General features: G+C 43.3%; 1 protein-coding gene across 3 annotated transcripts in view; it reads left to right on the forward strand.

Annotated features, from left to right (window-relative positions):
• The first annotated feature begins 9,411 nt into the window (after positions 1–9,411).
• rc3h2 (ring finger and CCCH-type domains 2) overlaps positions 9,412–25,609 on the forward strand; it is a 32,213-nt gene continuing 16,015 nt past the window's right edge. For 2 of the 3 annotated variants that reach the window (XM_066650758.1, XM_066650760.1), the window contains exons 1-5: positions 9,412–9,554; positions 17,457–17,760; positions 20,026–20,143; positions 21,228–21,461; positions 21,919–22,094. In XM_066650758.1, the coding sequence (XP_066506855.1) occupies positions 17,530–17,760; positions 20,026–20,143; positions 21,228–21,461; positions 21,919–22,094 (759 nt within the window). In that variant the 5' untranslated portion in view covers positions 9,412–9,554; positions 17,457–17,529. Of the gene's footprint in view, positions 9,555–16,313; positions 16,491–17,456; positions 17,761–20,025; positions 20,144–21,227; positions 21,462–21,918; positions 22,095–25,609 lie in introns of those variants that run through there. The other variant, XM_066650759.1, reaches the window with a different exon arrangement.

Below are 25,609 nucleotides of genomic sequence, written 5' to 3' on the forward strand. Positions count from 1 at the left end.
TGAATGAATGAATTTTAAACCATGTTCAACATGATCAGAATTTACGTGGTGAAAAAGACCTATTTGAGTGAGTGTAGAGTTGGGAAAAATTGACCCTAGTTACACATTAGGTTGTTGGGTGAAACTGTATTATGACAAATTGGAAATCTGGGCCAGACATTTGGCACAGAATGATTTGCATAATGTTTTCTTCACAAATCCCTTTTTTCAAACCTGTTTTGTAAGTGTGTGAGGAGATTCCCTGTTTCTAAATGTCATCCCAAACATCAAAACAAACTTCAGGTCAAAAGACCTCATGTAATCTGTCTGCACTGATTAAGAGACAGAAGTCTCCAAAGGACAACACCTGATTAACCTCTTGTGTACTTTCCACCTGGGCTGGGGCACAAAGAAGATTCGGTAGAGTGAGCATCACACTGCAAACTCTCTGTCCCTGCTATGATGACCTTAAAAGTAAGATGTTCTGGGGAACTGAGCCCTTCTTATTTTTTTTAATCATTTGTAAGTAGCAACACTTAGTGGAGCTTTGATTTACACATGCTAAGGTACCAATCATCACATGTCCACAGTGAAATCAATCATGTCTCTGTTAGAATACAGTCTGGTTTCCTGGACAAATATTAAGTCCATTCTGAATGGACATTGAAAGGAAAACATCCAAAAATCCCTAATAACCAACTTCCCTAAAAATAAGTGTAAACAGCTGTACAGAGGTTACTGAATCTAAAAAGTATAACTATAGAAGTATATCACTATAAACATGATAAAAAGAACTTTCATTCATTGTCTGTAACCCTCATCCAGTTCAGGGTCGTGGTGGGTCCAGAGCCTACCTGGAATCATTGGGTGCAAGGCGGGAATACACCCTGGAGGGGGCACCAGTCCTTCACAGAGGAACACACACACACTCACGCATTCACTCACACACTCACACCTACGGACATTTTGGAGTCGCCAATCCACCTACCAACGTGTGTTTTTGGACCGTGGGAGGAAACCGGAGCACCCGGAGGAAACCCACGCAGACACATAGAGAACACACCACACTCCTCACAGACAGTCACTCGGAGGAAACCCACGCAGACACAGAGAGAACACACCACACTCCTCACAGACAGTCACCCGGAGGAAACCCACGCAGACACAGGGAGAACACACCACACTCCTCACAGACAGTCACCCGGAGGAAACCCACACAGACACAGGGAGAACACACCACACTCCTCACAGACAATCACCCGGAGGAAACCCACGCAGACACAGGGAGAACACATTACACTCCTCACAGACAGTCACCCGGAGCGGGACTCGAACCCACAACCTCCAGGTCCCTGGAGCTGTGTGACTGCGACACCTACCTGCTGCACCACCGTGCCGCCTGGTTTAAAATATTTTATTTAAAACTCATAATGTTCACTTCCCCAAAAAGTTTTTAAAGTATCAACTGGGTAGTTAATGTTTTATCATCTGCCCTCCATTCTACATTCAAACACTGTATAACAAGTTTCCTAACATATGTGAAGATAATGGCCTGCGGGAGACGGGAGTTAATAACACACTGCTAGTTATGCAAAAGAAAACTAAACAAAGTGTGTCAACACTGACACAGTTATTCACTCCTCTCTCCTTGGTGGGTTACATAGTGAGCTATGAGTCAAATATCTGTCTCGTTAATTCAGTATAAAAGTGATCTCTTTCAAGTTATAAAAAAGGACATCCGAGATATAAAATTCAGTTATTACATTGTAAATAATTCTCCATATTGTTTCAGTACTATGGATTTGTTTTAATAGTATCAGTAACAGCAGGAATCAAGTGTAACTTTGTTAATAGGTTCTTGTTAATAGGTGTTTATGCAACAAAAGGCGTCATGAGTGAAGTATGTGGTCAGTGTCATGGCTGAGCGCTTCTGGTTCTGAAAATGTAGGGTTCCAAAGACCATCCCAAATGGTTGAATTTAGACATCCTTTGAAATAAATATTGTAATTTAGAAGGAAGGGTCTTTCGAGCTGGGAGCAGCAGAGGTAGAGTGGTCTGTGTCTGAATAAATCTCTGTATCAAACCACACCGTTGCTTATAAACGCATGCCAGTGCTTGTTATGTATCAGTCTTTCCCCTAACTCTGGCGTCCCCTAATTCCGGCCACTGCCGTATATGGTGCAGTTCCGCTCTCTCTCTTTGCCAATCGCATTGGGTAAAACAATAAAACATAAGATCAAGTCCTAGTAGGGCATTTAAACATCAGTCTTCCAAGAAATCACGTATCTAAACAATATTTAAGAATCTCTAACAGTGTTGTAATTCTTTGTGTGCAAATCTGCATGTAGAACACAACACATTTCCATTTCGCGACGGATATTTACCTCAGTGTAAAAGTTAGCTTAGCGGTTAGCCTCCTTTTCTCTGAGGGGAAAATCTACCGCCATTTGTAGTCCTTACATGTAGAGTACAGATACCAACACAGGACAAACGTAATCTCATTGTGAACCTCTCAAATCCACGGAATGTGGAAGCAACGGTCTCGTTTGACTGTCACAAGCAGGGGAGTTGGACGAAGTTAGGGGGCACTAATAATCTTAGCAGTATTGGCACCTACTTAAACAAAAGCGCTTTTATCTAGAAACATATTTTCTTTCAAAGTCAAGCAAGTCTTGGACATTAATTAACACACATTTGACTTCTATTTATTTACAGTTAGCTAAGATTTCCAATATTGTAATTAAAGTGGCTGGAACTTGGGGTAATTACGCTAGCTAATCTTGCTAATGTAGGCTAACGTTTTAGGCTACTTTTTAGCCTATGAGGGCAATAAGTCTAACTAATGAAACAGAGGAGCAACTTGAAAAATTTTCTCAGTAGATAAAAAATTAGCTTGAACACGTTGTATCGCTAGAACTGTTTTAAAGTGAATCATTACGGTAGCAGAGCACTTGCTTAGCTCAGGGTTTTCCCATGCTCTTTCCAAACTTCTGTGCAGCGCAGTACCAACTGAGGCCTAAATGACACCTGAATTTGCACATATAATCAGCTGCTGTGGCTGTAAAGGAACCTGCCTTTATCACCCTATTACATTTATAATCCTCTCGGGGCTTTAGACCTGTTTTGTGGTCAACGGGTGCAGACATGCTGCTGTCTCTGGAGAATGTTTTGCTTTTTTTCTTTCAGCACTGCTCAATAAAACAATGGAAAAGAGTTGTGTTATACACGGCTTTACTGTTTGATTAATAATGGTTTTTCTCTGAAAACAGAGACCAGTCCATACCTGAATGTTTTGTAATTAGGTAGAAAAACAGGTCTATTTATCGGATTCTAATCCACTGTCTACCACATATAAGCACCATTTCATCATGCACTGCTCACTGCAGACACGAACTGCACGCTGTGGGTAAGGCATATATCTCTAACTTGTTTATCTCCTGTTATGTCAGTTGCATTTTTAAATTTATGTTGAAAACACACATTTTCATGACAAATGAACCAATAGAAATAGCCCAAAGTTATTTTCTTTCTGCCCAATAACTATGTTATTGTAAAGCTTCACTGATTTGGGTCCACCTGCTTTTCCAGACATTGCAATGACAGTGTCTGTGGTCAGTAATAACGGCCAAAGCAGAGAGAGCTTCCTAACGTGCAGGGTTTCCTTCTCTTTAGTCTTTCTCTGCCAGACGCCCCTTAACTTTCACAGCAGGAAGTGTATATTTGAGGGAGGAGGCAGTAATTATGGACTGCACTGTGACAGAAAACACCTGAAAGGTGAGGCTGTGTCTGTCTCCCTTTGAGCGGCTATATTTTAATCCCTGTCCAGGAGCTTTTGTTATTAGCATGAGAGACTTCAAAGCATGCATCTGAAAGGGAATTTCAGGAATGGCCAATAGCACAGTCAATACAGAGGTGGCAAAATTCATGAAAAAATATGTCTCTTCTTTATACAAACATGGTTAAAATTAATACCACTGTAGGTGTTTTTTTGAAGAGTTGGTGTATTCTCTCTGTGTCTGCGTGGGTTTCCTCCGAGTGACTGTCTGTGAGGAGTGTGGTGTGTTCTCCCTGTGTCTGCGTGGGTTTCCTCTGAGTGACTGTCTGTGAGGAGTGTGGTGTGTTCTCCCTGTGTCTGCGTGGGTTTCCTCCGGGTGACTGTCTGTGAGGAGTGTGGCGTGTTCTCCCTGTGTCTGCGTGGGTTTCCTCCGGGTGACTGTGTGTGAGGAGTGTGGTGTGTTCTCTCTGTGTCTGCGTGGGTTTCCTCCGGGTGACTGTCTGTGAGGAGTGTAGTGTGTTCTCCCTGTGTCTGCGTGGGTTTCCTCCGGGTGACTGTCTGTGAGGAGTGTGGTGTGTTCTCCCTGTGTCCGCGTAGGTTTCCTCCGGGTGACTGTCTGTGAGGAGTGTGGTGTGTTCTCTCTGTGTCTGCGTGGGTTTCCTCCGGGTGCTCCGGTTTCCTCCCACAGTCCAAAAACACACGTTGGTAGGTGGATTGGCGACTCAAAAGTGTCCGTAGGTGTGAGTGTGTGAGTGAATGTGTGAGTGTGTGTGTCGCCCTGTGAAGGATTGGCGCCCCCTCCAGGGTGTATTCCCGCCTTACGCCCAATGATTCCAGGTAGACTCTGGACCCACCGCGACCCTGAACTGGATAAGGGTTACAGATAATGAATGAATGAATGTAGGTGTTTTTTTTACAAAATCCATACAGTCACTAAAAAGTGCACAATATGGAAAGACACTCATGTAGAACTACACTGATGTGATAAACTGCTATCTACCTGCAAAATCACCTGTTTTCCTTCACCAGTGCATTTCCAAACTCCTATTCTGTAGTACATTCACAAACTTGGCCTGGTCATGGTTTGGTTTTGTCACCATTACAAGTCTGTGCTGATCCTGACAGTGGGAGGCCTGAACTTTTGCAACACTCCAACTGTATGTAGTGAAAGAACACAGCTCATTACAGCCTCTTGGTGTTTAAAGGCTTAAGAGTCTGTGAAGAACAATATTTACCCGTGTGTTTTTGTGTTTCGATGTAGTCTAGACTGAGTGTTTGGTGTTGTCTGTGTTTTCTCAGTTTGTTTGGTCTAGAATCTGTGTCTCTTTGTCTCGACTGTCCACCAGAAGTAAGGCATTTCATCAATAATACAAAAGGTCTCATCTCTAAGATTTATCGCTCTTGTCACTGCCCACGCTGCTTCAAATAAAAAATCCACATTTAAATAAACTGTGAAACTAAACGATTAACAGGAGGAAGCTATGATTCAGAATGGTTCTATGTGACATTCTCTGTTGTGGAGAAACTAGGACCTTCCTTTTACTATTCTACACTTTATATTTCTCAGGTTTGAACCCATGGTGGACAGGGAAAAATGGGTGAGTCAATACCACAGACTTGTGATTCTCAAAGCATGGCAAAGGTAAGTGTAGGGTTTGAAAATGGATGGCTTTAGCTCGCCTATAGGACTCCTGAGCTCTACTGGAAGCTGCGGATCTAATCCAAGAGATAGTGGATAACATCACAAGGCTTCGCTCTCTGTCCGGTCTAAAACATACAGACAGATATCTGACTTCTGCAGTATCTCACACTCCGGACCCACTGTGACCCTGACTGGGATGTAGTGGTTACAGAAGATGAATGAATGTGTTTATTTGTGTAAATTAGGAATATGTTATGTGTCCCGTAGGAACATTAACTTGTGAAATAAATCCTTTATGGAAGTATCACTGATTGTTGCCATTAATATGTTGTCATATAAAACACATTATATCTGTCCATAGCGTGATTTGGGGTTTAATATAGTCTCTTGGTTTAGGTGGTCTGTGCTTTTGTTTGAAATATTGCTTGAAAACCAATCAAATCCAATATATTTTAACATTTGTTTGACGTGTTAAAATATTGATAGGGAAAAAAACATTGTTTCACTGACAGTTTCATGTATTCAGGTTCCATTCATTCAGTGATCAGAGTTTATACAGGATGAGGGCGCCACCGCCAGGTCAGTTATTAAATTACAACCCACTACATTTTTATTCTACTGAATCTACTGTTTCTCTCATGGCGCTTGTTACTCACATAATCAGTCAGGAACTGCATCATAAGGGGCGCTATTTATCTGATAATCTCACATATAGCGACTGCTCCTTGAGGGGGTGCTATTGCTATTCCACACCTAACCCAGTAAACAAGGAACGTCCCTGGACGTTCAAAATAGGTCTAAAAGTAGTCTGTCACATTAAACTACATTAAACACATTATATCTATCAACATGTTGCTATTTAGGGTTTAACATGTAAGCTCTTGGCTTAGTTGGTTTTCAAGTAAGTGGTCAAACAAAATAACTGTAAACCACAAGATACGTTTTCCACCTCATTGCTGTCGTCCAAAATCATACCAACAACCATTGTTTGGTTAAACTGAATTCTTTCATTCGTTAATTAATTCTAATTAGTGTCCAAGTGGGTCCAGAGTGTACTCAGAATGATTGGGTGAAAGGCAGGAACACAAACTGAACAGGACGCTAATTCCCTCTCAGGGCATCACACACTCACCCAGTTACTCCACGCTCACATTTGAGAGCAACTTCTCACACTCCAGCTGTCACTCACACATTCATATGTCTGGACAGTGTCACACAGCCAATTCACCAATGTGTGTATTTGGATTGTGGTCGGTAACTGCAGCACCTGGAGGAAACCCACAAAGACACAGGGAGAGAACACTCAATTCCTCACAGAGAGTGACCCCAGGAAGCCAAGACCCAGAAGCTGTGTGGCAGCTAAACAGCTAAAGAGGTGTTAAAGTAAAACTAAATATAATAGAGGTGTTACACACTGTCTACAACTTCACAGATTCATAGTTTTAGAGGGTATTTCAAACGCTGACATGGGATCCTAAATCAACAATCATGATTCACAATAAAGACATTTAGAATAAGAATTCAGACTCAGGATGATCCACAGCAACAAAGGTGCTTGTTGACGTGGAAGTGATGTTATGTTGTGAATTAGATTCTGCTTGGTGCCCCTGTGACATTAACATGAGTAGGACCACAGTGTCCATGAGGCCTATTTCACACCTCCACTACTCTGTTACTAGACTAGTGCTCCAGAAATGTCATCCAAGCTCAGTTCAGTACACGCTACAGACCCAGACCCCCTTGCCCTCATCCTCAAGACTCTGTGTGTGTGTTTGTGTGTGTGTGTGTGTGTGTGTGTGTGAGAGAGGGGGGGGGGGCGTATTGACCATGATAAATGGCTCAGATGTCAAATCTCAGCCTACAGATACATTTGGAAAACAATAGGTCATAAATGCTCCTGGATACATTTCACAAAATGTGATTTTCTTTGTTGTTTTAAGGCAGCCTCCTTATTCATTCATTCATTCATTATCTGTAACCCTTATCCAGTTCAGGGTTAGGCTGAGTCCAGAGTCTACCTGGAATCATTGGGCACAAAGTGGGAATACACCCTGGAGGGGGCGCCAGTCCTTCACAGGGCAACACAGACACACACACATATTCACACCTATGGACACTTTTGAGTCGCCAATCCACCTACCAGCGTGTGTTTTTGGACTGTGAGAGGAAACCAGAGCACCCGGAGGAAACCCATGCAGACACAGGGAGAACACACCACACTCCTCACAGACAGTCACCCAGAGGAAACCCACGCAGACACAGGGAGAACACACCACACTCCTCACAGACAGTCACCCGGAGGAAACCCACGCAGACATAGGGAAAACACACCACACTCTTCACAGACAGTGACCCGGAGGAAACCCACGCAGACAGAGGGAGAACACACCACACTCCTCACAGACAGTCACCCGGAGGAAACCCACTCAGACACAGGGAGAACACACCACACTCCTCACAGACAGTCACCCGGAGGAAACCCACGCAGACACAGGGAGAACACACCACACTCCTCACAGACAGTCACCCGGAGGAAACCCACGCAGACACAGGGAGAACACACCACAGTCCTCACAGACAGTCACCCGGAGGAAAACCACGCAGACACAGGGAGAACACACCACACTCCTCACAGACAGTCACCCGGAGGAAACCCACGCAGACACAGGGAGAACACACCACACTCCTCACAGACAGTCACCCGGAGGAAACCCACGCAGACACAGGGAGAACACACCACACTCCTCACAGACAGTCACCCGGAGCGGGAATTGAACCCACAACCTCCAGGTCCCTGGAGCTGTGTGACTGCGCCACCGTACCGCCCGGCAGCCTCCTTATTTTGGTTAAAAAAAATCACATTTAACTTACATTAAAACAATATGGCTTTTTTCCCTACCAGACATTATCTATCCCATCATTTATCCACTGACCACTGGTCTTCAGTTTATTACCCATTACCCACAGCCCACTGTCTATTACTTACTGGTTTTCACTCAGTGCCAACAGTACCTTAACAGTACGCTCTGTACATTGCCCATGGCAGATTGTACACTGTTTTGCTTTCTGTATGTTTAGATTTCTTTTATTGTCATTGTGCAACATGAAAAGAAACAGTGGCTCTGTATATAACCCGTCCGTGGCAGTGAACACATGCATGCTAGTGCACTAGGGGTCATGAGCACACACACGCGCTCACACAAAGAAGCAGGCAGCCACTTCAGTGCCAGGAAGCAGTTGGGGGTTAGGTGCCTAGCCCAAGGGCACCTGAGCTGTAGATGTTGAGGGTGGACACAGCACTCCTACTAATCGAGGGCATCAAACTAGTGACCTTCCGGCCCAAGTCTGCACTTACCTTTAGGCCATAGTGTGTTTAGTACACATTTTCCATTACTCATTCATATTTTTTTGGCATTAGCACAGGAAATATGTTTGGGAAAGTCATTCTAATTTAAATAAAGGTACTCTTAAAGCAGCTAAACCTCTGTGTAAGTGAAAGTTAAACACCACTTCGCTGAGTGTGAAATGCAGGTGTAATAACCGAATTCAGCTTTAAATCTTGAGCTCAGACTTGTACATATAAGTGAGAAGTGTCTGAACTCAAGCTCAAGAGGGCACTTCTGTTTCACACGTTGTAAATATGTGACTGGTGTGCCACCACAGGCCTCGCGCTCTGTGCGTTTTTCTTTAAAAGCGCGCTCTGCCCCCACGCCTCAAAAAGCGGCTCGTTCCGGCTTTGCCTTCTCACGCCTGTTGTATCCTTGCCGCGGTCCGACAAAATAATCCCCTTCTAGCAAACCCTAAAAACTCACTAATGCGCTCGTTCCTTGGTACATTTCTATTATTATATCATATATTAATCAAGATAGAATTAACCCCCCTCCTCTCATCACGGCCAACTCCCTGCCGTGTAGGCGGAGTGATACGAGCTGAGCCGCTTCACTGCCTCCTGAGCCAACGGGAGCGCTGCACAGAGAGAGATCGGTGAAGAGATCAACAGACTTCAGAAGCCGAGGGTGAGAAGTAAGTCCACTGTGCACCTGGACTGGGCTGGGGGCTTCCTTTGGCATTGAGAAGTGGATTTAGACTAGTGGGCATGACGATGAAGATGATGATGAGGAAGAAGAGGATGCTGGTGATAATGGTTCTGTGTTTAGGGTGAGTGAAAGTTGCCACTCGACTTGAGTGATGATTGGACGTGCACGTAGTCCACATAATGTTACGTGATTGTGCAACATGGGTAGTAATGGGCAGTATTAGTGAATGCATGTGTGTGTGTAATAGACATGGGCACTGTATTCACTGCTGTATGCGGAGATGCACACGTTTCCAAGCTCTGAATTAATTTCTAAAAGCTCCCTCTAGATTTCAAATGACAGGGTGGTCATTTGGTGAAGTTTTATACAGAGTTTGCAGGCACCCCATGTTCCTGTTAGAACAGTGTTGGATAGGAGTTTCCCCTGTAAAACAAGGCATTTAGGTTTGATTAGGAGTGTGAATCTGTGAAATCCCTTCAGTTTTAAAGTATACGTGAAGATGCCTTCTCAGGTGTGTTTTTCCCTCCTGGACATGTCTGGCAGATTCTGTCATAATGACATTAAGTTTACGCATCTTAAATATGGGCACCTAAGACATGATTGCAGGGCAATGCAGGAATGTGTTCTCTGAAAGTGTATTGTGCTGTTTTCAGCAGTGGAGCCCTTATTCTCTGTGTGAGGTTTGATTCAGAGCTTGGCGGACTCACAGTTTTGAAAAGTGTTGCACAGGAATTTCCCCCCAAAAACATGTCAGTCTGCCTGGGAGGCCTGTTGACAACAGTGGCCTGAGATCTAAGCTGTTTATGACAGTTGTGCAGGAGAATACTCAGTTCAATGTGCTTTTTCACATTTAGATTGTGTGAGTGATATAATAAGTGTGAAGGAGGAAATGTCCCGTTGTTATGAAACATCTACCTGCTTTATAGCTTCATTTCACTTTCATGTTCATAATATTTCTGCAAGACTGTTTTGGTGAATAGGTATCTATGTAGGAAAGAAGATTCCAGAATTAAAACTTACTACTGTCTGTGAGGAGTGTGGTGTGTTCTCTCTGTGTCTGCGTGGGGTTCCTCCGGGTGACTGTCTGTGAGGAGTGTGGTGTGTTCTCCCTGTGTCTGCGTGGGTTTCCTCCGGGTGACTGTCTGTGAGGAGTGTGGTGTGTTCTCTCTGTGTCTGCGTGGGGTTCCTCCGGGTGACTGTCTGTGAGGAGTGTGGTGTGTTCTCTCTGTGTCTGCGTGGGTTTCCTCCGGGTGACTGTCTGTGAGGAGTGTGGTGTGTTCTCTCTGTGTCTGCGTGGGTTTCCTCCGGGTGCTCCGGTTTCCTCCCACAGTCCAAAATCACACGTTGGTAGGTGGATTGATGACTCAGAAGTGTCCGTAGGTGTGAGTGAATGTGTGAGTGTGTGTTGCCCTGTGAAGGACTGGCGCCCCCTCCAGGGTGTATTCCCACCTTGCGCCCAATGATTCCAGGTAGGCTCTGGACCCACCGCGACCCTGAACTGGATAAGCGGTTACAGATAATGAATGAATGAATGAAATACTACTTTGCTACTATTATGTCACCCTCATGTGGTTACAACAGACTTATTAAGTAGGAATGATTTGCTGTAAAAGTGAAGAAACAGAAAAGAGAAACAGGTGTCTTTCATGTCAATATCGTACATCAAACCTTTTTCACAGAGTGTACACATATGCAGTTTCCTTCCTTCAGTGTGATCTTTCAGTTGTACCAGTTTTCTTCTTCAGTAAAGCTTTGGATGGATGGATGGATGGATGGGTTAATGACCCATGAAAGATCCTCTCTAAGTTCTCACAGTTCTCCTCATATTAGACTGTGAATGAGCATATTACATTCTGTTCAGTTCTGAGTCTGTCTGCACAGGACTCGTCCAGGTAATGAGCCACCCCAACACCTGAATCAGGTGTGCTGAGTCTGGGTCAGAGGTGAAACAGGGATGGTGGATCTCCACAGTAACTAACCCCTATTTCTGGGTCATGAAATAGAGGTAACTGTGGCCTGTGACTTAGTATAGCTGGGGTTGGTTTTATTGCATCTAGCGCTTATTAAATTGGGCTATTTGAGTCACAGTTAATAATATATTAGTATACTAGTCATAGTCTTGGTTCCCCTGTGTGGTGCACCCATGTTCAAAGCAGGTTTGTTAGTTGAATATAAGTGAAAATGTTGTTTAAAAGACAAAACATCAAATGTAATATTATGTACCGTAACTTTTTTTTATTAAACTTTCTTATTGCTTTTTCTGGCATCAGATTTGCAGGTGCAAGCCAATGACAAGTTTGTGTAGTGGTCATATAGCATCATGAATACTTCCTTTTAATGTTAGCAAGAACCGCTTAACCCAAAACATTAAATGGGGCACCGGTCTACGTAAAAATGTACTTATGAAAGCAAAATATTTTTGGAAATAAATAGGTTTAAGAGCTGTAGGGCAAAATGGAAACTTTTTTTTTGACCTAACCCAAATGTACTGCATTTTCTTTTGCAAAATATAACACTCGCACACACTCAGGAATTTGACTTGCAACAAGAGTTTGCCCTTTTGGAGGTCAGCATTCCCCACAGTTTGTGAGAGGAAAAGATGATTAACAACAGCCTGAGACAGCTTCCTCAGTGCTGATAATGAAAGTTGAATTGTGCTGACGAGAAGTTGCCAAGTTCCTAATGCTGCCCTTCAGAACACAGTCAGCTATGAAAACATGTCACTGTTACCGTCATTTTCACTTAATGTTGAAACCCCACATTTGAGTCTGTGTGAAAGGCTCATTTATATTATAAAGTGTGTCAAACACATGTTTATGTGTGTGTGTGTGTGTGTGTGTGTGTGTGTGTGTGTGTGTGCTTATTTAGCTCAGGTTGTGTTAGAGTGGGCGTGTTGTGTCCATAGGGACAGGATGTTCTAACATAGTGGTCACAGTCGGTTTGCAATGCACTCAGAGCCAATCTGGAAATGTCGAGACCCTGGGCCCCCCTCGCTCTTGCACCCACTACCCTTTACATTCCTGGGGCTCATGTTCTATGTCTGCCGGTTTTGGGGGATGTAGGGGGGTGTGTCCATAAAACACAAGCAACTGTCTGTCAGAGGTGTGTGTTTGGCTTATGTCATACTTCCTTTGCGTTGTGTTGGGGGCAGAATTAGTGGTGCCTATTAATGGACATGATGAACTGATTTCAGATGTTTGTTGGTGTGATTAGAGCAGGACTGAGGAACAGGTTCTTCAGTCTGTAAAAGATTTTAGAAGAAATTATTTACTCTAGTTTTAATTCGTAATTTCTTGGAAGTGGAGGATAATGGAACTCAGGAAGCTGCATAATGTTATGATGCGCTGCTGCATCTGAGGCAGATTTTGGAGAAGGAATTTCCTGCAGACTTCATTTATGACTGCTGCCTTTTAAGGAAATACAGAATGTTATAAAATAATGCGCTACTTCCTCAGAGGCAGCAATCATTTGCGGTTTCACTTTGTCTTTGACTCTGCCTCAGAGGAAGCAAATTAATTCATTCATTCATTATCTGTAACCCTTATCCAGTTCAGGGTCGCGGTGGGTCCAGAGCCTACCTGGAATCATTGGGCACAAGGCGGGAATACACCCTGGAGGGGGCGCCAGTCCTTCACAGGGCAACACACACACATTCACTCACACACTCACACCTATGGACACTTTTGAGACACCAATCCACCTACCAACGTGTGTTTTTTGGACCGTGGGAGCAAACCGGAGCACCCAGAGGAAACCCACACAGACACAGGGAGAACACACCACACTCCTCACAGACAGTCACCTGGAGGAAACCCACACAGACACAGGGAGAACACACCACGCTTCTCACAGACAGTCACCCGGAGGAAACCCGCGCAGACACAGGGAGAACACGCCACACTCCTCACAGACAGTCACCCGGAGAAAACTCACGCAGACACAGGGAGAACACGCCACACTCCTCACAGACAGTCACCCGGAGAAAACTCACGCAGACACAGGGAGAACACACCACACTCCTCACAGACAGTCACCTGGAGGAAACCCACACAGACACAGGGAGAACACGCCATACTCCTCACAGACAGTCACCCGGAGGAAACCCACACAGACACAGGGAAAACACACCACACTCCTCACAGACAGTCACCTGGAGGAAACCCACGCAGACAGAGGGAGAACACACCACACTCCTCACAGACAGTCACCCGGAGGAAACCCACGCAGACACAGGGAGAACACGCCATACTCCTCACAGACAGTCACCCGGAGGAAACCCACGCAGACACAGGGAGAACACGCCATACTCCTCACAGACAGTCACCCGGAGGAAACCCACGCAGACACAGGGAGAACACACCACACTCCTCACAGACAGTCACCTGGAGGAAACCCACGCAGACACAGGGAGAACACACCATTATAACTCAAATGTGCAGGAAAGTACTTCTTCAGAATTTGCCTCAGAGGGAGCAGGGCATCCTGCAGCTTCCTCAGAGGCAGTTACATTACACTCCATTCAAGTTAAACCAAATTTTGAGATTTTTGCAGGACCTCCAACAAATTATGAAACAAAACTAAGTCTACAGTAACAAAAAAGTAAATTATTTTGCACATTTTTTTCTTCCAGAGACATTTCCTGGCAGTCACCGCAGGCAGACACTGGGGTCATACTTTTATTTATTGAAATGTACACCCATTGTCTGCTAGCCAATCAGCTTCATTCCCGCCTTTTGGCTGGTAACCAATCACATTCATTCTGCCTCCTTCTGAGTTCTGAGGAGTGATTTTGCACACGAGCCACTAGCGATAGTGCTGACACAGGCCTGTACCCCACTTTAGTACTTCATTCATTTCTCATTTTTGTCATATATTTATGTGATAAGGTGACTAATTGTACCTGTTGTGTATTGTTTTATGTTTGCACTAGCTTTGCACTAGTGGCACTTTAATGTTGTGTATTGTTTTATGTAGCACCTTGGTCCTGGAGAAACGCTATTTCGTTTCACTGTGTACTGTAAACACTGTATACTGCTGAAATGACAATAAACTTCTTGAACTTGAAATGTAGATGTTTGTATGTTTAAACGTGGGTCTGTTGGCCTCTAATTCAGAGGATTCTGGGTATAGTAGGCCTGTGGTTTGTTTTAGTCGCGTGCACAGCAGTTACAAGGCAACGTGCAGTCATTTCCTGTTTATTTCCCTATGCTGAAATTTTGAGTGATATTTTGTTGTGCTATGTTTGTTTCCATGACATCACAGCACAGTCTGTTATCTGAGACTGTAGATCCATTTCTCTACATTGCAGATTTCAGTTATGCAAAATAGCTGCATATCAGTAACACCCTTATTAACCCAGCCCGCATACAACAGTCTAACAACAAAATATATTAACAGTGCTATCTATTCATAATGAGCAGGGGAGCACTGGTATGAATTACAGATTATAACCAGTTCTGCTGTCTTTACACCTATATGTGTGTGTGTGTGTGTGTGTTTAATAAATAATATGGATTAGTCACAGCATGCTGGTGAACTGGTTGGCGGTAAGTGTAATGTTCTGAACAGGACTCTTACACTATAATACAACTCTTATTCTCTAAATGTAACTTTTTTTTGTCTCTTATTCTTTCACTTTCTGCATATTTCTTCATATCTCTGTCTTTATCTCTCTGCCATGCCTCCTTTATTTCTTTCATTCTCTTTGCTTCCTCCATCGTGCTTTCTCTTTCGCTGTTGCTCTTTGGCTTTATCTCAATAGATCTCATTCTCTTTGTTTGTTTGTGTGTTTCTTTTTTTTCTTTATTTTTTTTCACCCTTTCTGTAAAATGCTGTAACTAAGTTTCTTATGTTTAAGTGGTATTTTAATTTATTTTTGTATTTTAACATTTCTTTTTGGGCTACTCTAGAGACAGCAGCACTATCTGGTTATAACCAGAATAAACTGCACACACTATAGCTGTGAATGCATTTAAAGGTAAACCTCTAACAGCAGTCAGTTATATTCAAATGGAAATTCAGCGCACTTTCTTCACAATTAAGTGCAGAACCCAGCTTCATTATAAAGTGTTAAGATTCACTGTTTTAACTGATAATACTTTCCCGTAAAATTAGAGTGACCAGACATCCTCTTTTACCGGGACTTGTCCTCTTTTTTAGACTTGAAAAAATGTCCGACCGGATTTTCACAAACGTCCGGCATTTTGTTTTTCTAGAGCTTACATAGAACTTCGAGAAATTTCGTTCACAAACTAGTCCCGCCCTCCCCTACTCCGATTGGTTCGCTTGAGTGAGAAGGGGGCGTGGTGAAGTAGCCTAAAATCTTCAGATTAACTGTAGCGCTACCGTTATTGGTCGATAACCTTCTCTGTAAACATTTAATTGGTCAGTCTGCACGTCAATAGTCCTTGTTTACGTCAGACAAAGCTCATGTACCCACCCTCATCTCGAGCAGCTATGCCGAAACGTAAATGTAAGTTCTCGGATAAATTAAAAAAAGAAATTCCCATGTTGTGTGTAGCAAATAAAGGTGTAAAGGACCTAAAAGCACACATAGGTTCAGCTAAGCACACGAAACGTGTCCTCTTTTTCACCATTCTTAGATCTGGTCACCCTATGTGGTCACACATTCACACACACACACCTCATAAACTCATTATAAAGTGTTAAGATTTACTATTTTAACTGATAATACTTTTCCGTAAAATGTACGTTGTGGAATTAATGGAGACAGGAGTGTGGCGTGTGGGACAAGACCCTTGTGTTGGACCCTGGAGGTCTGAAACGTTGTGTTCCTGCAGGGGGCGGTGTGGTTAACCGCACACACCGGCGGTAGAGCGGAAGAAGAAAAGGGATTTTTCTGTAGGAGAGAGAGGGAACACGTTGTAGTCACATGCTGGTGAGAGAGCGAGAGAATATGTGTTTAGGAGGGGGAGTCGCGTGTGTATGTGTGAGTGGGAGAAGCTGCTGTGTGTGGTGGGTGAAGTTAAATTTAGCGGCGGGGATAAACATGAGTGTGTCCGGTGCTGTGGAAGAGCCGCGGGGCGCGCGCGACTCGGTGAGTTTCTCTGGAGCTGACCCACAAAATAGGATTTCTCAGTTAAACGGATAGGTTGAGCCTATATTTGAGCATTGTGAGGCTTGAATATCATTCGGCTATTGGACGAGAATGATTTGGACTAAAGTTCTCTCGCTCAACTGTAATATTTTGTAAATTAACTACTTTCTCTCTCTCTCTCTCTTTCTTTCTCTCTCTGTCTCCCCTTTGACAGACTAATATTTTGGTAATTATTGATTTCTGTAGGTTTTGGGAGATTAGTTTTTATAATCGGACGTGTCCCAAATGGCTCCTTGTTCCCTACACAGTAAATGCTTCTACCACCTACTAGTGCCCTAGGTCCAACAGGGAGCCGTTGGCTGTTTAGTTGGTTCAGCCACGTGGCTCGAGGCCTGCGTTGTTCCTGCAGGAAAGATCCAGAAGGAAATGTGTTAAGCGACAGTTAACGGTGTAAATAACTGTCTGAGCATCTACATTTAAATACTTGAAATCGCTCTAGTGTTTAATCAGTTGTAACTAACACTTAAAAGGTTCGTTAAGCACTGAAACATGACGAGGACTCTGTGTCAGAGGTGTTTAGTTACACTGCAAAAAAGCTACAGTTTCTCTTTAACAGGTAGCCTATATTTTATAGAGGGGTAAGGATTGTTTCTGAGCGAGGTGTGAATGCATCATGAAATATTTGTTTAACCTTAGACCAGATAGTTTTGGTGTAGTTCAAAAATACAAGTGATTTTACAAAGTAGTAGTAAATAAATAACTGAATAAGTAAGTTAGTAAATAACTTAGTAAGTAAGTAAATAACTTAACTGTACACCAAGATTTAAAAAGAATATTATATATTACTCCCGTTTGTTTTATAAAGCACATTTCATGATGTATCCCTTTTTTCAATTTGAGCTGAACCTAATACTGTTTGTATAACGCCTAACATTTCCCTTTCTCTCTCTCCCCCCTCCTTCACAGGCATGTGTGAGGCATTGGGGTGTGGTAGTATGCGAACCCTCTGAGTGCATCATCGCTCCCTGCAGGTGACGGGATGCCCGTGCAGGCGGCTCAGTGGACGGAGTTCCTGTCCTGCCCAATCTGTTATAATGAATTCAACGCCAGCAGCCACAAGCCCATCAGCCTGGGCTGCTCGCACACAGTCTGCAAGACGTGTCTGCACAAACTGCAGCGAAAAGCCTGCCCCTTCGACCAGACCCCCATCAGCACTGACATTGACCTGCTACCCGTCAACTGCGCCCTGCTGCTTCTGGTGGGAGCTCAGGTCAGCAGATGAGCTTTGTGTTGTGTCTATCACGAGAAAACAACCTGTTCGCTTTGAAGTGCAGTATTTTGGGAGTTGTTTTATAGTGGAGTCTGAAATTGTGTTGGGAAATATCCTGCAGGAAAATAGAGCATTCACAACGTACGTTTAGTGGAGGCTGAATTTTGTAATGCGTTTTGCGGCAGGGTTTGAGCTAGGGCTGGACATGAATTCAAAATCAATGTGTATCAATGTATTTTGACTGAAATTATGAAATATATCGTGATATAAATTTTGCCCATATCGTCCAGCCTTAATTTGAGCAGCGTCAACCTATGGAATCGTTTTTGTGAATCATGACTCGGTTCATTTGAATAGACCACTGAGTTTTTGTTTATTTGTAGGCCTTTAAATAAATCAAGTAATATTTAAAGCTGAATGTAGAATGCCAGAGCTATGTACACTGGAACCTCTACCTACGAACTTGATCCGTTCCGTGACCCGGTTCGTAAGTGGAAAAGTTCGTTTCTCGAGTCAATTTTCCCCGTTTGAAATAATAGAAAAGCAATTAATTTTTTACAACACTCTCAAATTAGTAAAAAAATACATGTAGCGTTACTAAAAATAAAAGAGAAATACAGTGGTAACAGTAATAAAAAAGAAATAATAAAGTTGTAAGTGGTTACACATCGCTACCTTGAAGACGTGACGACTGGCTGGAGCAGTAACACAGGCACAGGCTGTATGACGGGAGGTGGGGGGTGGGTGGAATAACGGAGAGTAGGCGGTGAATGTGGGGAGACGAAGCGTAGATACGGCTTAACTTAGTACGAATTTCGATGTCTGCTATTTACACTAATGCTAAATTGCTAAAGCTACAATTTGCTAATCTTAAAAGCTCACTCAAGTCTGGGGGTGCTGGGAGACTCGCCTGTTGGGGTCAGTGGCCATTTCCAGCCGCCGGCTCGGCGGAGGCTCGGGTTCGTTTCTAGAGTCGTGGTTCGTTGGTGGAGGCAAAAAATATTCAAATGCCCGGTTCGTATCTTGGAAAGTTCGTTAGTAGAGGTTCCACTGTATTTGTTTGTTGTCATTGACATGGCTGACTTTGTCTAACTCACATTGATCTGGCGCGGTTAAAGTAGTTAGAAGTGTCTCTTTTTAAAATATAACATGCTGTTCTTCAAAATAGAGGCTAGAGTTAAAATGTAAAAATGAAGTTTAACATCCTTGTTACCTTGCATATGAGGAAAAAAAACCCAATGAGGTCAAGACAAACTTCAGAGGTCTGTAGCGATATGAATCTGAGATGAGGAACAATGGTTAGAGGACTATTTTAAACCTAATGCTTGAGGGTGTTTGTGGGTGGGGAGGGCGGGGTGGAATATGAGGGGCTTTCAGGGAGAGTGGGAGGGGGGCTTTTTTATGGAAGGTTTGTGTGTGGGTGTCATTGTGGCACTGAATGTATTGTTGGTGATTTATGAATTAACGTGTGTGTGGAAGTGGTTTTCAGGTGTCACCGTTAAGATTTGGAACCTGTGGCGTATTTATGTCTGTGTCTAAACTTGAGAGATGTGATGAACAACTTGAGAATGTTGGCAAGTTCTTTTGGCCCCTCCAGCTTAGTTTTTGTGATGTTGACAAGTAAAACCTTATTAGGAACCGAATTTATGAAAAGACATTAAAAACCACAGTTCGTTATATTGAAAAACATGTTTTTCAACATTTCAAATACTGTCTTAGGCTCTACTTAAGGCTGGACAATTATTCAGTATCGATATTGCAATATAAAATGTATGAATAACATCATTTTTAAACACATTTTCAAGATTTCAGTGTGCGTTATTTACAGCATCTGTCACTGACTGAGGGTCTTTACAGGGTGCTGCCATTAGTTCATTGCACTCAATTTTAAAGTTAATTTGAAAATATTAATATTGTCAAAGCCAACAGGTTTGTGTTTGATGGTGATGTCATGTTGAGTTCAGTTTTTGGCGTTTTTTTCTGTGGCCTTTTTATTATTCATATCGTTATCAGAATTATATCATAATTAAGAAATATATTGTGATATAAACAGTATCGTCCAGCCCTAGCTCTAATATTGCTCTCTTCATAATAAAATGTATATGTATCGTAGGTATTCACAATACTCAGAAATGTATATTGTAACTTATTATTACAATAACTATAAATGTTGTCATTTTACACCTATTCCCTTTTAAGCCTGTAAAGATTAGTTTGTGTTAAGATTTAAAAAAGTATATCATATTTGTGTTTGTGTTTGTGCAGGTTCCTGAAGGGCAGAGTGTGTGTGTGGGCAGCGCTGAGGATACAGAGCATTATGAAGTGTGTAGAACGTGTGTGGAGGAGCTGGCTCTCTACCTCAAACCTATTAGTGGAGGAAAAGGTACCAGTTTGTCTTTGTGCTTGTGAGAGAGAGAGAATGTTTAAGACTGCTGTTTTCTCAGCAAGTGAGAACATGCCACTTGTGTGTCCTTTGTTGTAGCGTTTCAGTGGCCGTGTGCAGAATAGCGTTTCCTGTTTTCCACTGTGTGGTTGGGTCTTTGTGCGTCAGAGACGATGAACGGTGAAGATAGACTTTTCTAAAGCCGGCCTCAGAGCCCGTGGTCACATTAGAAATTCAAATTTGAAATCGAGTTAAATTCTTATGGTTCCTATTTTAAATAAATGTCATTATGTTCCCCAAGTACTTGATTTAACTTTGTACCATTAACATAGCAGGGTATATTTTATTTTAAATTCAAGTTGAACGTACCGTTTATAGATTTGCGCTTTATTTGCTTGTAGTGAACCAAAACAAATCTTCAGGACCCTGAGACCAAAAAATAATAATAAAAGTGCTTAGTAAAATAGTGCATACACCTTCCTTGTTCCATTTTAAAAGGCCAGGCAGTACTAACATTGATTTGTACCCAAGCGTATTTCCTTTTGCAGAGCGATTTATTAAGAGCACGCCACCAAATGCTCAGCAGATTAGGAACACATCCCCAGTGAGTTGGACCTGGGTTAGTGTAGAGCCTCAGATAACTGACTCAAGTAGTTGTTTTAGGGTTATAATCTTGTTTATTGTGCTGTGAAAACCTGTCACACCAATGTGGAGTGTGGAGTGGTGATAAATCTGATGCTAAGGAAGCTGTGCTGCAGTGATGGACCTGTTACTGTTAACAGCAAGTCGAGTTCTCTGCAAATTCATATCGTAATGATATATCTCTACTCACTCGCTTGGGATGCTATTTGAACAGTCTGGCTACTGCTGCTTGGTGTCTATGATGATTACTCATAGGGCAGATTCTGAGTGGGAGGACATCTCTCATGTGATCTCAAAAATGAGTTTTTGTGGTCTGAGAACACCAGGCACTGGAGATAGCCTCCTTTACTTAACACTTTATAAAAACCGGGCTTGGGTTTATTGACTATATCCACTTTCAGTTTTCCACTGTTGGCTCAGTGCTTCTTTCTCTTTCGGAAAGGTGTGGTGGCTCTCAGTCCGAGCAGCCTCAGCAGACCAATGCAGAGGAAGCTGGTGACTCTGGTGAACTGTCAACTGGTGGAGGAGGAGGGCCGTATGAGGGCAGTGAGAGCTGCTCGGTCTCTGGGGGAGAGAACGGTCACGGAGCTCATCCTGCAGCACCAGAATCCCCAGCAGCTCTCTGCTAACCTATGGGCCGCAGTGAGGGCGAGAGGCTGCCAATTCCTCGGACCTGGTGAGGACAACAGCTCATGCTTGGGACTCTTTGTTCGCTATTTTCTGTCTATTTTTTTGACCTGCGATGCATAATCCTGCTCACTGCCTTCCATAGCAGATTCACAAATCTCTCCTGAGTTAAAGTGTGTGTTATAGTAGAGGGAACTCACGTTTTCCAGATTTTGTATACTTTCTGTACTATTATTATATCACGAATACTCAACTTATAAAACAAGGAAATGTCATTTTTCCATGTGAGGATAGTGAAGAGCTTAATAACGGTGTGAGGAGGCTACGTAATACAGCTGGTTGTCAATGATGATTACTCATAGGGCAGATTCTGAATGAGAGAACACCTCTCAGTTGATCTCAGAAATGAGTTTCTATAGTCTGAGAACACCAGCCTCTGGAGTAGGTCCAGCTCACCTGATACACATGGTGTCTTTCCGCACTAAGCTCTGTACATTGTGTTTCAGCAATGCAGGAAGATGCCTTGAAACTTGTGCTGCTGGCTCTCGAGGATGGCTCTGCTCTCTCCCGAAAAGTTCTGGTCCTATTTGTGGTCCAGAAGTTGGAAGCTCGTTTCCCTCAGGCATCTAAGACCAGCATTGGCCATGTGGTCCAGCTCCTGTATCGCGCCTCCTGCTTTAAGGTTTGTTAGAATTTTAATTCATTCTCCTTTTAAGGAACTAGAAGTGGTTAAATATCCGTGCGGACCGATGGGTTTAGTTAAATAGCTTGAAATAGATGTAGGCCGTCAGTGCTGTTTGACACATGATTGTTACCAGTTCAAATAAGTGGGATCTTAATCTTAAAAATTTACATTTGTGCTTAAGCAGAGTTCCCGTGGCATCCAGCTTTACAGTTGTTTAAATTAATATCGCATTACTAAATGTGGTTTTCTTATATAGTGGTTAAAGAGCCTTTATTGGTGTTTTATCTTGGGGATTCCCACCAGCACGAATAAAACCACAGAACCCTAATCAGCCGAGAATCAACATTGCAATGTGTTGAAGACCTAGTTCCTATGCATTATTTCCTGCCATAAATATTTCACCTTTATCATCACTACACCTGATTAATCTGTTTAAAAGCATGGTGTGTTGGACGTTGAGTGAAGACACACCAAATAGCATTAAATATGGTTTACGTGTTGTAATTTTATCTTCATCTAGGTTTCACTCCTCATTCTACATCTGGAAACTTCGTACATATACGTGTGTGTGTGTGTTGAACTCAACTTAGATATTTAGGTGTTTCTTATAATTTTTTCGGTTATGGCACCCAATTATGCAAAATTTTAATTCTTGGATTTTATTTATCTCTTTATAAAAAAAAACTGCATCCATCTGACAGCCAAAACACACAATCAGCCTTTTTTATTTTTTAAACAACCTTTCTTGAAAATTAAATAGTGACCTCATATGAACTGTTTTTTTTTTTTTTGGTATTGAATAATTTGCTTGAGGGGAGGCACGGTGGTGCAGCAGGTAATGTCGCAATCACACAGCTGGCCTGGAGGTTGTGGGTTCGATTCCCACTCCGGGTGACTGTCTGTGTGGAGTGTGGTGTGTTCTCTCAGTGTCTGTGTGGGTTTCCTCCGGGTGACTGTCTGTGAAGAGTTTGGTGTGTTCTCTCTGTGTCTGTGTGGGTTTCCTCCTGGTGACTCTGTGAGGAGTATGGTGTGTTCTCCCTGTGTCCGCGTGGGGTTCCTCCGGGTGACTGTCTGTGAGGAGTGTGGTGTGTTCTCCCTGTGTTCGCATGGGTTTCCTCCGGGTGACTGTCTGTGAGAAGTGTGGTGTGTTCTCCCTGAGTCTGCGTGGGTTTCCTCCGGGTGACTGTCTGTGAGGAGTTGGGTGTGTTCTCCCTGTGTCCGCGTGGGTTTCCTCCGGGTGCTCCGGTTTCCTCCCACAGTCCAAAAACACATGTTGGTAGGTGGATTGGCGACTCAAGCGTCCGAAGGTGTGATTCAATCAATCAATCAAATTTTATTTATATAGCGCTTTTCACAACAAAAAGTCGTCACAAAGCAGCTTTACAGAGATCCGGGTCCAAGCCTCCTATGAGCAAGCCAGGGGCAACAGTGGCAAGGAAAAACAAACAGTGGCAAGGAGTGTGTGTCTGTGTTGCCCTGTGAAGGACTGGCGCCCCCTCCAGGGTGTATTCCCGCCTTGTGCCCAATGATTCCAGGTAGGCTCTGGACCCACTGCGACCCTGAATTGGATAAGGGTTACAGATAATGAATAAATGAATGAATTTGCTTGAGAAAAATGTTGTTGACTGTGTCCACTCCCAAAACAAACCCACTGTCCTGCTTCCCAGGACACAAAACATTTAGATGGAAAATACTGACTAAATCTTAAGTCTCTTATTAGAAGCCGAACGATAAGGTCCAAATTTTCAGATTTTATTCTCAACATTTTCATATTTTATTACTTGAATAGTCAGAGTTTATTCTAACCTGACTCTGGCCCACCCAGTCAGCCACAGTTAACCTACAGTGAGTCAGAGATGGTGAGCAAGGGAGGCAAGTGCAGCCTGAAATTCACGACACGCTGCCGCAGCTTTGTTTGAATCGCGTAGTGTCACCCTCGATCGACAAAGTGAAAGTAAACAGCCCCCACCCCAGCGTCACAGAGATTATTCAAACTCAGCTGCAGTTTTGTGCCTTGCCATGCCACTGTCCTGACGTCGTAACTGCGTTTATAACGATAAAGATTTGTGACTTTCTAGCACCGTCAGAATATTTTTAACGGCACCACCCCTGAAAAAGCCAGACCGCACCAGGCTGATTTTACATATAAATTGCAGAATTAATGTGTATGCATGCAGGCCAGATTTAAATGTGTGTGTGTCGTTGAACCTGGAACAGTCTTTAAAAGAACCATGATTTAATCCCCTCTTCACATTCTAAGCTGGAAGATTAGTAGCGAGGTGCTTTTAAGGTTTTTGGAAATGCCTGCTGACATCATCTGGGTATAAATATTGGGCTGTGGTATAAGTGAGGAAAGGGTGTTGATAATCCTTTGAATACATGTTTTATGTTCAAAGATGTACTTGTCTAAACTTGATGACAGAAAAGCTCTGAAACACGACGACAAAGTCACTGTATCTTTCTGCTATGTGAGGAAAGCCTGTAGGGGATGGTTAGAAAGTGAGTGTTAATTGCGACGTGCGTTTGTCTCTGCCTGTGGTATGCGAAGCAGTTTTGGAATGTTTCCCCCGTCCCAGGATGCACCCCTGCTCTATATTTGCAGAGTTTGGTATCTGTGGCACTTGTTATTTTTAGTGATGCGTGATATATTATCTGCTGATATGTGGATTCTTCTCAGTTATTGTTATGCCAGATATTACAAACGGTGCCTTTTCTGAGCTTGTGTGTATGCACTGATGCCTGTAACTACACAACTGTGTCTGCTGTGGGGATGTTTCTCACAGTTTCTAGGATTAAGTTCTCCGTCTCTGTGATGGAATTCTGTTTTATTGTTGAGGGGCTGCACGGTGGTGCAGCAGGTAGTGTCGCAGTCACACAGCTCCAGGGACCTGGGGGTTGTGGGTTCGATTCCCGCTCTGGGTGACTGTCTGTGAGGAGTGTGGTGTGTTCTCTCTGTGTCTGCGTGGGTTTCCTCCGGGTGACTGTCTGTGAGGAGTGTGGTGTGTTCTCCCTGTGTCTGCGTGGGTTTCCTCCAGGTGACTGTCTGTGAGGAGTGTGGTGTGTTTTCCCTGTGTCTGCATGGGTTTCCTCCGACAGTCCAAAAACACACGTTGGTAGGTGGATTGGCGACTCAAAAGTGTGAGTGTGTGTTGCCCTGTGAAGGACTGGCTCCCCCTCCAGGGTGTATTTCCGCCTTGTGCCCAATGATTCCCGGTAGGCTAAAACCCACCGCGACCCTGAACTGGATAAGGGTTATGAATGAACGAATTGTTGTATTGGGTAAAAACATATGTAAAATATCAGTGACAATCAGCAGGTTAAATGACTAAAAAAATACTCTCCACCACAGGGCCGCAGGCCTGCTTATACAAAACCTGAAGCTGAATATCGAGTCATTCAGTGCCTGAATTTATTTCTGAAACACGCACACACACTGTAATTTATCCCACACACTGTAATTTATCACACACACACACACACACACAGGGAGAGAGCGACATAAACCGGCTCTG

Source organism: Hoplias malabaricus, chromosome 18, assembly GCF_029633855.1.
Source record: "Hoplias malabaricus isolate fHopMal1 chromosome 18, fHopMal1.hap1, whole genome shotgun sequence".
NCBI classification, from domain to species: Eukaryota; Metazoa; Chordata; class Actinopteri; order Characiformes; family Erythrinidae; genus Hoplias; species Hoplias malabaricus.